Below are 13,671 nucleotides of genomic sequence, written 5' to 3' on the forward strand. Positions count from 1 at the left end.
GGAGTCCATGATTTACACAAAAGGCTGCTGTATTACGTGGAGCATAAATGTTCACAATTTTTACACCTTCACTGTGACTTTCAACTCGTGAGTTTTTGAGACCATGAATACATTTTGACTTGAAATCCTCTTTGTCTGAAATTAGGATTGCTGTCTGTGCTTGTTTTAATTTCCTGTATTGTTTCATTGCTCCCATTTGTTATTTTCATTTTTTGGTTATACTTTGGCCCATCCTTAATTTTCAGCATTTCAAAATTAAGAGGCAGGTGAGCCAGATATGGGGAAGTGTTGAGACATTTATAAAAATACCCTTTCCCTTCCCTTTCCTCTTTCACCTCCTGAATTATCAGTTTTTAATCACATTGCTTGATTGTATAACCTGCTGTGAAACTGCAATGACATTATTCTACCTTCTGCTTTCTTTCTGTTCTATTTGTTCTACTTTCTTTTTTGTTGTAATATTTTCATTTGTCAGAACATACAACATTTACACATTATTCTTCACTTCTGGTCTCCATTGTCTCTAGTTTGCTGGCTCACGTTGCTTATTTATGGCTGGAATCCATTTAAAGCCATACCTACAGCCCAACTATGTGGAAGCCCAAAGTAGGAGGAACACAGTCTGAGGTTGGCTTATTTGAAAAATAACCAGAGAGAGAGAAAAAAAAAAGAGCTAAAGGGTATAGAATTCAAGTGGTAGAGCCTAACAAGCTTGAGGCTGCAGAACCACTGCACCTGCCACAAAAACAATCACCAGGGGCCTCTTGTGATTGATGAGCACCAAAGGATGGCCAATCCTCTCATTGCTCTTCCCTGTCCTTGATAATCCACAGGCAGGTCCCACCAAACTCCTGTTCCCCCACCCCCAGCTCCCAGTAATTCACTGTAAAGCTCTTGCTGCCTGGATACGGAACATCTTTTTCCCAGGAAGCAGACTGAGAATCAGGAAAGAGGAAAAAATGGTGGAGCCTAGCATGTGCTGTGGTCCGTCATTTCCTCTATGCCAGTTCCTGCTCTTCAGACATGGGGATTCCTCCTGGAAATGACCTATTTCTCTGTCACCAGGCTCCTTCCTTCTGTGATATTTAAGGCCACATCCAGTGAGCAGGCAGAAGCCCTGGCAGGGTGCAGTACTTCCTTCTGCCCACATCAACAGCAACCCCCTCATGGTCTCCTTCCACCACCACTCCAGCCCAGCAGGTGAGTTGGTGCATGGGCAAATGGGTCTGGAAGACCTCAAGTCACACACTGAGCAATGACACTAGCCCCTTCTCAGAACCCTCTTTCCTTCCCAAACCTCACCCAATTCTGCTGATAACATTATCTGAGGTACCCGAGTATGGAACTTGGGAACTTGGGGTTGGAAATGAACCACTGGAGACTTCTCTGCTGCTTCATTTTACTCTGAAATATATGCATGTAATGTGAACTTGTTCCAACAAGAAGGGAAATGTTAGAAAACTCTAGGATTTTCCCTCAATATTTTATTGCCTAAAAAACACCAGCATGGGCAATTTAAATTATGTAGTTATAACTGTATTAAAAGTATGTGTGTGCAATATCCTAACACATGATGGATATCCCATAAAACGCTGGGATTCAAGAGCTGACTGATGTTTATCATTAATACAGTTCTGCAGCAAACCGGCAAACGATGATTTTTGGCTAGCATTCATCCAATGCTCACTTGGGATGAAGGAATTTATAGGCATTACTTCACCTAATCTTCTAAAGACTTCTATGAGAGGAGTTCTAATTTTGCAGTTCTACAGATGGCAAGATCTGGTTGCGTGCCCAGGGGTGTGTGTGCAGCTAGCAGTGGTGGTGGGGCGGAGACCCGAGGCCACACTCTGCACAACCTGCCCCCATCTTGCCTGAGGTTAAACAACACGGTGTGTCTCGGTGCCTTTTCATGATGAGGATTTACAGATCTTGTCTTTGTTCCAAAGATTAAAACAGAGCTATTTAAAACAAAAGTCATGGTGAAGCATGACCAGGTGGGCTATGGATTTATTTAAGGGATTTCTGCGGCCCCTGACGCTGACTGAGTGGAATGGGAAGGGGGGCACTGGGAGGGGTGAGGGTTGTACCAAGGTCAGGATGGACAAGCAAGGGTATGGCTGCACCAAGGAGCATGAATATTTCTGACACAGCAGCACTAACTGCAGAGAGGAGGAATTCTGGGACATTTGAGGCAATTTCCTTCACCAGTACTGATTCTCTCATCTGTACAAATTAACTGCAGGCACTTCCAAGGCACCGGTGCTGCTGGGCATTGGAGGGAAAATAGCACACACTAAGTTCTGTGTTGGTCGATCTCCCTCCATCCTCTGGAACCTACTTGGCTTGACAAACAAGTGCCCAGCAAATATCTGCTGAATGAATATAAGGCACTGCTAAGGTCACTGTCCTTGTGGAGAAGAGAGGAAAATAAATGCTGTCATACAGACTGCACAGAACTGATAGCGGTGCCCTGCTCAGATGTGGCACCTGAGTCAGTGAGTCCAACAGCTGGCCATAGAGAAGGTGGAGGATGTGTGAGAGGCCATGTTTGATAGCTAAGTGGGCAGGCTTCCTCCCACACTCAGAAAAATACCTGGGCTACAGATGGCACTTCTGCTCTTCTCCAATCCCTGATAACTTGCACCACTGAACACTGGGAGTGGGAGTGGGTGAAAGACACAGTATGGGGGTGGTATCCAGTTCCATCAAGCCCAATGTCAGCCAACTGGGGTCAGAGCATGTAGGTTTTGTGAAGTTCAAACGTGAGCCACAACAACTCAAGTCGGGGCCGGGTGCGGGGGGCCAGGAATCACCTTATTTGAAACCCTTGTCTTAGATAACTCAAGCCTTGAATTCGAGATTCTTTGCCAGCACAGTCCAGATAACTCTTAGAACAAGTCAGCAGATCCTCAGCAACCTACCTTCTTTTACTAGGCCACACCCAACATAGCTCCACGCTGTGACCCAAGGCTTCAACACTGAAGATCCTACTACAAGAGTTGACTTAATCCACAGCTCTGAAGTGATGGCTGCACTTTCACTGCCAGAGAAGGAAGCCACCATAGTGTTCTCCAACTTTCTGCCCCTTGTTCTGAGATGAAAGCCACTACAGTACCAACCACTGACTTTCCTTGACCTGATTTTATGCGTCTCTGTAACAATAGATGCCCTGGTTGACAATGTTTGCTTTCCTTTTTCTTTTCCCATGCCATGGTAGGCAGGGGTCACACTGTTTTCAAGGGGAGATTAAGATTTAAAGTAAGGAAAAACTTGGTTTGAATTAGCCTTGCTACCTGCAGACGCTTGAGGAAGTTACTTAATGACTAGGCATGTAAAGTCTTCATTTGTAAAATGAGGAAAGTAAGTATGTGGATCCCCCAGAGGATTGTGGGTTTCTTGACCCAGGAGACAAGCCCCAGAAGATTGCTTCTTCACCCAGGAGTCAGCCCCAGGGGATTATGGGGTTTCCTTACCCAAGAGAGAGCCCCAGAGGATTGTGGGGTTTCCTCACCCAGGAGACAGCTCAGTTACTTATCTCACTGTCCACAGGCTGGGACTGCCTTACTTGCTCCAATGGGCTTTAGATTCCTGCTAACTCCATAATTTGCCTCTTATCAAGAAAGACACATCTACATCCCACACATTCATTTTCTAGGAAGCTGTTGAAGGAAAATAGTCTTCTCTGGGATTTATGGGAACACATCAAGTTCTCCATGGAAATCAGAAGCTCACTAGTGATTGGTCTTAATTAGTGGATGATACATCCACCAGATCTTTGCTTCTTCCAACCCAACACTTGATGCAGGAACTGGACCTTGCCTCGGTGCAATGTGTGGGTTAAAATAACCCCAAGGAAGTCTGGGTTTGCTAACAGGTTGTACCACACCCAGTCACACAGAGTTTGGAAAAAAACCGCTCATGCTTTGAGAATCACACAGCTGTTGGTGTTGAGCGTTCCATCCAAGAGTAACATTCCAGGCAGTGCCTTTCCTCCCGTACGCAGGAATTTTCCAGTACAGTAGCCCTCCTGCTCTCATTCTAGCTGGATGGGGTCGGCAGGCAAGGCTTCATTTCTTAGCTTTGGTAGGGATGGTGAGCTATGCCAGAATAGCGGACGTTGGAGGAGCTGGGATTTTGAGAACACCCTGGGAGCACACACATTCTGCCAATGGACCAGGAGCCCTTTATTCAGTCTTGATGTTTTCTCTCTTTGTATGAGTGTACTCATAGTGTTCATTCCTAATTCGTATGTGTGTGTGTGTGTGTGCGCGCGCGCTCACATGCATGCGCATGCACATATGTAAGCACACGCATCCTGGCAACACTGGGGCTTGAACTCAGGACCTATGTACTGTCCCTAAGTTTCTTTACTCAAGGCTAGGGCTCTACCAAGGGCAAAAAGCCACTTCTGACTTTTTGCTGGTTTACTGGTGATAAGGAGTTTTTTTTTTTTTTTCTGCCTTGACTAGCTTTGAACCATGATCCTCAAATCTTAGCTTCCTGAATAACTAGGGTTTCAGGCATGAGCCAATGGCACTGAGCTCAAGTTTCTTAAGTCATGATCTCCAAACCATCTCGCTGCCTACATGTGCATCTGCGTGCACACAGGGAACATGCTTTAATAGGAAAATCTGGTATTCCGTTCCATTTTAACCCCAAACACAGCCAGTCTGGTGAAAAGAATTGAGCAAGGAGAACAAATTTAAAAACCAAATACATTTCCTTGCAAATGACTATTCAATTCAATTACCAGTAAGTTGTTGAATGTTCTTTACTGAATCACTGTAATTCAATGTACAGTACAGCATGTCCTGCCTGGGAAGGATTTCAAATCCGAAATACTACAGGGAAATATCTAATAACTTGGAATGGGTTCTCACATGGCTAATAAGCTCTCAAGGTCTACAAAAATGTTAAGTCTGGTAATGCATGAGCTCTGGGTTCCAGGAGGACCCCACGGAACTACTGGGAGCTCTGCTTCCTTGCTCTAGGATGCTGGGACATTGGGTGCCATCGCTGGCACACAGCCTAACCTCTTGGATGTGGACAACAGAAGACTTCTTCCCTGTAGACTGCGGTCAGCTATGAGAAGGCTGCTGGCCATGTAGTTATCACAGCTAAGCTGACCTGTGATTTCTGCCTCTCCTGCCAATGTCAGGGCCAGGTTTGCTTGTTGTTTGTATTGGTTTGCAAGATGCTGGAGAGCAGCCATCTGTCCTGCGTGTCTGTTTCCAGATTCCATATGGTTAAGGCAGAGTTTGGGAGCAGTTAGTTATCCACAGAGCTAGGCACAGGACTGGAATAAAGAGGTGCTAATGGGGTGCAGTTGGGAAGGCAAAGGAAACTGTCAGGAGCTCAGTGGAAAAACAAGAGGGTTGAAGAGCATTAGAGATCAGGAGAAATAAAGGGAAACCAAGGGGAAAAGGCAAACATCTCTGCTGATTTAAAGGTCAAAGAGTAACAATAATAAAGAAAAGTGCTTCCACTCTGCCAGGTTCAACAGAGGGGCTGGATTCTGGTTTCTTGACTGAAGTTCTTGGGTTCTTCTGCTAAGTTATAGGCTCTGTCCTCTGTCCTGCCATGATCACCCCATCTCAAACAGGTATTTGCTCTCCTGACCCAACACAGCTCCAAGCTTTAAGTCCCATCTTCCATATACATAGCAGCCTTGTCTTAAGGTTAAATCTCTTTTCCTTTATCCACAGTTCAACCACTCTATGCTTCACTCTCTGGCTTGAGTCCATATAACTGCAGTCCTTATGAAAGACGCCTAACCAAAGACCATGCCTTCAAAAACTGAAATATTGTTAAATGTGTCCAGTATATGTATAACACTGTTTTCCATTATATACATACAGATTATATACACATATACATGTGTATATGCATGTGTATGTGTGAGTGTAATGTATCATCAGATACCTTGTTTTTCTGGTGGCACTGGAGTCTGAACTCAGGGCCTGCACTCACTCAGCTTGCTCATTTTCTTGTCTGGTGCTCTTTACCATGGTCTTCTTGGACCCTATATGTATGTCTGACTGGTTGATGGATTTGAGGGATGGCCCTAATACTAATAATGTTCAAGATGTCTTCAGCATTAGGATTGACTTTCAAATGCTGCCAGGCACACATAAACCTCATGCAGCAAGTCTGCCGGCTTTTTTTTTTTTTAATGTACTATCCTCATGCTCTTGCTTAGTTTTAATCACTCAAGATTGGCACTCTATCATTTGAACCACACCTCCAGCCCTGCTTTCTGCTAGTTAATTGGAGATGGAGTCTAGCAGAAATTTTTGTCCAGGCTGGCTTTGAATGGTAAGACCCACAGATCTCAGCCTCTTGAGTAGCTGGGATACAAGCATGAGGCACTGGCAAGATTTCCTTTCTTACTCTGCCTGCCATCTCTTCTCATTCAAGCACGGTAAAAGTCTGACGATGCAAAAGGGTTAGTGCAAAAGCCAAAGCACTATGTGAAATTCCTCCCTCAGAAATCTAAACTGCTGCCATTCCAAAAGCCCAGGCTCATCAGAAAAAGATAAACATGCCTTTGCATGATGCACACATCTCACACTGTGGCCCCATTGCTCAGTGACGCATGATTGTTTTGAGTAAGCAGAAATCACTCAGCAACCATAATGGAACACAGTGAACAGCCCTGCAGTATTACCTAGTTATGCCGCACCCCCACGAACGGTACTGCCTCCCCAGCCGCCAAACACTGCTCCTCACCGTGACTGGCATGGATGTATGTTGCATCTTCGGACCTGGGGCTCGGGGCGGCTTGCTTGAGGACAGTCACTGTCGTTCACCAGAGTTGTGGTCTTGTTCACAATCCGTGTGCATGACACGATGGTCCTGCGTTCCCCTGGAAACCAAACCATAGCAACCAAAAGGTGGTGGCACCTACATTTATAGAGCAATGCTCTGGCCTGACCCCTGACCAAGACTCCCGGTTGTCAGAAAGGAAGAAGCATAATGACAAGGCAGCACTGGGGCAGGAGGAAGACTAGAACACGATCAGATCCGCTGTATCCTTGGACAGGAGTATGTGAGTTCAAATCTTCGTTCTGTCACTGGTCAAATCACAGTGAGTGTACGATCAAGAGTTGGCCGCCATGATTTCACTTCTCAGTTTCCTCTAGTGGGCTGGTTTGCTTCCCGTCCTGTGCCTTAAGATAGCTGAATGCTTTCAAAATCCATCAGTACCTTCAAGGTACCCAGAGCAGAGCAAGTAACATTTGACATTAATCTACTACTGTCACCATTAGGACTGAGGGAAAAGTGACAAGAAAACATGAATAGGGCCAGGAAGCTGAGATCTGAGGATCCTCTATCTCTTCCTCCAGCAGCCTGCTGTCCCTCCCTCCCACCCAGGGCAGGGCTCACCTCCTCCACACTGCACGCTGCACCCCTCCCAACCACTGTGCGTCCAGATAAACAGCGCGTCCTGAGTCCTGGCCGGCTCGCTTTGATTTTCAGCCGTGGAGTTGACAGGGATGGTGTACTCGTAATGGATTCCATAATTCTGGTCGTGAAATAACAGCACCTGAATCAGCAGCAAAAATAAAAAGGCCACAGTGAAATGGAGCCCCAAGCCCATTGAATTGTGGAAGGATAAAACCAGGCTATGTGCTGGGCTGCCTGTTTTGGGGGTGGCCTACTCTTTCCTAGGGTTCAGAACATGTTTCATGTACGGAGCCTTCCTTTATCTCAGCCTGGGATTCCTCAGGTGCCCAACTGGGGCATGGGGTAAAGATACTCCATCACAGAAGGGTCTGCAAAGTCTTTCTCCAGGGAGAGGGTCTGTCACACAGCGTGGTGACCTGATGTGAATTCTTGTAAATGTGCAGAATGGAAATCAAAATGTCTGGAAATGCCTGTGACAAGCCTTACACCAGCTTTGGCAGATAGCTCAACAGCTTAATCTTTCTAGGTGTAATGGTACAAGTGTCCCGCTGGCAGGTAAAAGTGGTCTGGTTGTGCAAGTGTCTTCAGAATGAGCTTGTGACCAGCAAGTAGTCCCCCGGACAGCAGCTAGCAAGCTCACTTCTAGGAAGAGAGGTCTGGAGGAAGGGGCCAGCTGGAGCTAAAGGTAGGAAGCACACAGCCCACCTGCCTATGCTCACAGCACCAGGCAGATAGGAGCCAACCCTCCATAGCCTCTTGAGGTTGTGTGGGCTAGCAGTAGAGGCACTAAATCTCAACTGCTTCAATGTCCCCTTTGCCAAAAAAATAGACTTGTAGTAGTAACACATTTGGAAAAATGCCTCCAGTTAAAAACTAAAATGAGTCTTTAAGGAGGTCTTTACTATCTCACTATGGGAATAAACAGGGAATCCGTATGAAACCAATTTCATGTCATTTCCTTGGCACACAGTATTGGTGTAATTGTTTTCAAATGCAGGTTCCCAGCACTTGGCGGGGGAGGGCTCCAAGCAATGTGCACACCCCAACTTGGGGACAATTAGCTTCCAATGCAAGAGAGAGAGAGGAACATTCCTCATTTCAAGGTGTTAAAAGATGCCCATCAGTCCAGGAGCTGGTAGTGGCTTACATCTGTAACCCTATTCAGGAAGATGAGCTCTGAGGACCACAGTTCAAAGCCAGTCCAGGCAGAAAAGTCAATTATCTACCAAAAAAAAAAAAGCCAAAAGTGGAGCTGTGGTTAAAGAGGTAGAGCACTAGCCTTGAGCAGAAAAGCGCAGGGACAGTGCCTGAGCCCTGATTCCAAGCCCCAGGAACCAGTATACACACATAAAAGACACCTCCAACCACCACCACCACCACCACCAAAAAAGTGACAATTGTACCTCAAGAGAAAAGCAGTTAATATTAAATGGGAGCTGGAAGGTTAGCCAGCAGGAGCTGCTTTCTCTGAGTATTGTTTATCAGGTCTGAGACAGCCTAGGCTGTGTACCTGTTCGCATGGGCTGATGGCTGCATGGTTTACTAAAGCCTTTGGTAAAGAAGAGGAATATACTTACCTGGCTCTTGCTAGAGAACTCAAGCCCCTCTACGAAGAGGTAATATTTTCATATGGATTTTAAATAATTTGCTTCCTTTTTGCTCCTCCTAACATCCACTTTTATCACTGCATAGCAGTATCTGTTCTAATGACTTTGGTAAACAATCTTACCCCAGTGGAATGGCTTTGGTATGGGTCTTTGGGTTCCAGCAATCTACTTGCGGGGAATATTTGCGTTGATTTCATAGGCTGAGTGTGGCCTAGGTAGATTTCCATATGTCTTCATGGCACATAGGGAAACTGGCCAGCAGGACCTGGAGTGGGGCTAGTGCCCTCTCAGGACCACCCCACACTGGGTGCTGGCGGTCCTGGGGATTGCTGCTTGGTGCTAGAGAATTTGGGGGGTGGGGGAGAGTCATTTCACCTTGAGTAGCTTCAGACTGCCAGGGGTCACAAATTAGTGGGGAAAAAGAAGTTCCAAATCAAGACAAGCAGATACTAAGGAGAAAGTATGCCCTGGTGACAGGTGCAAACTCTGCCACAAACCTTGTTCTTCATATAATTATGTACTAGCAGAGGTTAGCCATGAAACTCACAGATACTGAAAAGGTCACAGTGACTTGATTTCCCTGGAAGTCTGGTGTGTGTGTGTGTGTGTGTGTGTGTGTGTGTGTGTGTGTGTGTGTAACTTCTTTTGTGTTGGTGGTACTGGGATTTGAACTCGGGGCTTAGCACTTGCTAAGCAGACAGCTCTACCACTTAAACTGCACTCTCAGTCCCCACATAGCCCATGTTTAAGTGGTCTATATGGAATCCCCCAGAAGCAACAAATAAGACAGTGACACCCTGGCCAGACCCATGTGCATGGTAAAAAGACCCACAGAAGTAGATTCTCTTTTCAGATTTCCAGATGTTTGTTGTAAGGTAAGTCCTAAAGATCTAGGTGATGCTAACTGGACACAGACCCAACAGCTTTTCTCTTTCTTTTCTTTGTGTGCCAGTACTAGATCTTGGACCCAGAGTTTGGGCTCTATCTCTTAGCTTCTTTTGCTCAAGGCTGGTGGTTAATTGGAGGTAAGAATCTCATGGCCTTTCCTGCCTGAGATGGCTCTCAACTATGACCCTCAAATCTCAGCCTCTAGAGTAGCTAGGATTACAGGTGTGAGCCACTGGTACACAGCTAACAGTTCATTTCTAAAAGATAGTTTTTAATTGTAAAGCAGATCTCTGTATCCAGCTGTTTTACCTATACAAGCAGATGTGGAAGGGGGCAATCTCCATAACAATGCCCTGTTTCCTTGGATCCTACCATGTGCCTGAGACTTGCCCTCCTGGCAGCAGCTCCCCCTTGGAACAGAGAGGAGCTCTGCCAGTGAAGAGATGGGAAGGAGTTCCAAACATGCAACAGAGGAATAAGACCAACAGAGGAATAAGACCAAGAGAGAGGAGAGACTGAGCCTCAGATAGTTTTGCACCCTTCTCCTTCCTCCCCTTAAGCCAGATGTGTCTCTTCCTGCCCAGGTCTGCAGGAGACCTAACCAGAAGAACCTCTTGAGCCATCTTCAGAAGGCAAGCACTCAAGCCCAGCAAGTTACCATCAAATGCAGTGGGATTTTGGTTGGTCCCTTGGCAGAAATCTTCTCCCACAGGCCTCTTCTCACGTAGCGGACGGTGGTGCCTGCAATCTGGAACTCTCCAGGGAGCTCTATCTTCCAGTCGCTGTTGATGGATCTCTTGCTGGAGTCTTTGAGAGCTACAAAGGAAATTGAACCCTGAAGAATCAGGGGGTTGAGGATCCGGCCTATCTTCAAAAGGGGGGTGAGTCTAGCCAGGCATTGATGGCTCAAGCCTGTAAAGCCTAGCAACTCAGGAGGCTGGTTCTGAAGGTTGCGATTCAAATCCAGCCAGGGCAGGAAAGGCCATGAGACTCTTACTTCCAACTAAGTACCAGAAAAACTGGAAGTGGAGCTGTAGCTCAAAGTGGTAGAGTGCTAGCCCTGAGCAAAAAGAACTCAGGGACAGCGCTCAGGCCCTGAGTTCAAGCCCCATGAGTCTGAAGTGAGTCTGAAGTCTCTCCTCCCGCCAAAGGCAATGAGGGAAAGTTTTCGTGCAAGGACAGAAGCCAGCTCATAGGGAGCAAAGTGTTCCTGGCCCACAGGAGGGAGAGCTGGGGATGTGGCTGAGGCCCCTGGGCAAGACAAAACCAGTGTGCTTTCCAGGTTTGAGTCCAAGGCCTCCTTTCTCTTTACAGACGGCCCTCCAGGTTAGATACCTTCAATGGCTTAAGTTCCAGCCCTCCTCAACCCTCAGGCATTCCTGTCTTTCTTTTTTTTTTTAAACCCTCTGGGTTGGTAAGCAATTGAAAAATCAATTAGTAAATTAAGATAACCCTGAAAAGCATCAAGCTGGCTACAAGTGCTTTGTTTTCCTAGGCAATGAACCAAATACGCATAACAAAGGGAATTCCTTCAGGGTGTTGATTTCATCTGCCAGGTCTGCAGTTAGGATCTGCAAGAGAGGAGATTTCTTCTGGCTGCATTCTCTGGGCCAGAGGCTGGGTGTTTTCAATCAAGGTCCCTAAACACAAGAGTGACTGCTCTGATTTTGCTCACAAGGCCCTCAATATAAGAGTAGACTTCTGCGGGGCACCAAAGGGTGAATTCACACAGTTCCCCACCACTGTGGCAGAATACAAGGAAGGTCTTTTATCTTCTTGGTTAGTCATCTATACCTCATCCTGGGGCTTCCATGGGGAAGTCAGCAAGCTCCAGCTATCTGAGGGCTGAGTAGGGTCATTCCTTCCTCTTCAGAACTGGCTGGAGGCCACCATGCCCAAGTGGTTCAGAAGTCACCTCTCCCTCCTCGCTTGCTTCAACTGGAGGACCTGACCCACAGTCAACCCACTTATACCCCTGGCTGGGAGTCAGCTCTTTTCATTTCCACTTGGAGTCCTTCCAGCTCTGTTCTCAAGTATGGCTACAGAGAGCAGAGGCGTTTCCTGTTCCAGGTGGTTTGGAGCAGAGCACCAGCCAGCGTGGGCTGGAGGTAGGTGGGGTGAAAATTCTTCAGGAACTACTCCCAGCAAATGGAGAGGAGAAATTGTGAGTTACCCTGGGTTGACTTCCAAAGCACCCAGCCCCGACTGGAAACAAGGCCTGTTGGAACTAACTTTAGAAACAGAACAAGCGTGGACCACACGCTCTGGGTCTTGTCTGAGCGCCAGGCCCTGGGATACTGGGATTATGATTTTTGGATAAGATAAAGAGATCAGGGTTGGCTCCAAGCTTCCACGGAGGTACAAGGTTTCTGGAGAGGTAAGTCGTTTAGACGTTTATACCAGTCTGCTTGGAATGGATTTCTTCCTCTGTTGTATATACAAGAAGAGTAACAGGGCACACAGTGAAAAATCTCCAGTGGGCAATCTGTGTCCCTGACCAGCCAGCACTGAGCAATTTTGAGAGGCCTGGTGTAGACCACAGGGTGCATGGGAATGTGGCTAGGCCACTGAGGTCCAGTCAACTCCCTGAGAAGTCTGCTTGGCAGAATGGTGAGGTGGGTTGGGAAGAGAAGAGAAGAGGGACCTGGTCTCTAAAGCTCAGCCAATGATGTGGATGCTATCATTCTCATTTGCATTCTCTGAAGCCCCTAGGCTTCAGAGCCCTTGTAACCTGGGAGAGCTAATGGCCCCTGGGCGAGGGCAGCCCTACCAGTCATTTCTTGTGAACCTGAAAATGAGTTCTAGGGAAAAGATGATTCTTCCCCTAAGGGCTGAGGATTTGAAAGGAGTCAATATTCTTCTGCTATTTTTTTTCCTTTTTCTTTTCATTCTGGTAGTGCTGGGGTTTCAACTCAGAACTTTGCACTTGCTATGCTGGCATGGTACTGCTTAAGCCATGCTTCCAGCCCTTGATTTTTCACTGATTATTTTTAGGATAAAAGTCTAGCTTTCTACCCAGGTATGTGCCTGAGCCACAATCTCCCTACTTTTAGGCTGTTTATCCTGGCAGGGATTACAGGTACATGCCACGATGTCAGGCTTCCCTCCACAGAGATGGAGTCTTTACTTTTCTCTCTATGCTGGCCTGGAAATTTGATCCTCGCAAACTTAGCCACTCACGTAACTAGGGATCACAGGCATATATGACTGCTCCTAGCTCTAGGTCAAGAAAGAGTGTTATGTGAGCTTTACTGCCTGGGCTGGCCTCAAATCTCCATCCTCCCAAATGCAGACCCCACAGTAGGTAGGATTACAGCAAAACTCAGCAATGCCTAGCTCCTTCTCTCATTCTTATACTGCCACAGAAAAGCAAACACAGAGAAAAGGAAAAAGCAAGCAAGCAAACAAACCTTCCTCTTTCCTCCAAGGAGGCATCGGGAAATCTGAGTTAGGCAGAAGACTGGTGTTGAAAAGTCTCAGGCACCAAGATCAGAAGTTAAAGGTTTTATCTGCTTTACAGAGGAACCAGTGAATTGGCCCTGGAGTTGGGCCAGCTCTTGGAATAATCAGATTAGGCTTTGGGGACTAAGATCAGGGTGTAAGGGGACGTCAGCCTCTCCCATGGAGGCCCAGGGTCCCTGGGTAAGATAATACATTCCCAATGCTTCAAGTACGACAGGTAAATTTTGGGAGTGATACAGGTGATGGGGCTTCTGATGCCCATGCTGGTGAAGCTGAGCCAGTTTCTAGAGTGGTCAGAAAGCCC

General features: G+C 46.7%; 1 protein-coding gene across 1 annotated transcript in view; it reads right to left on the bottom strand.

Moving 5' to 3' along the window:
- Window positions 1-13,671, bottom strand: part of Adamts17 (ADAM metallopeptidase with thrombospondin type 1 motif, 17) — a 145,138-nt gene that overhangs the window by 14,320 nt on the left and 117,147 nt on the right. The window contains exons 17-19 of the mRNA XM_013011892.1: window positions 10,564-10,721; window positions 7,390-7,549; window positions 6,733-6,868 (exon numbers count right to left, since the gene is read on the bottom strand). Coding sequence (XP_012867346.1) covers window positions 6,733-6,868; window positions 7,390-7,549; window positions 10,564-10,721 — 454 coding nt within the window. The remainder of the gene's footprint in view (window positions 1-6,732; window positions 6,869-7,389; window positions 7,550-10,563; window positions 10,722-13,671) is intronic.

Source organism: Dipodomys ordii, unplaced genomic scaffold, assembly GCF_000151885.1.
Source record: "Dipodomys ordii isolate 6190 unplaced genomic scaffold, Dord_2.0 Scaffold15, whole genome shotgun sequence".
Lineage (NCBI taxonomy): Eukaryota > Metazoa > Chordata > Mammalia > Rodentia > Heteromyidae > Dipodomys > Dipodomys ordii.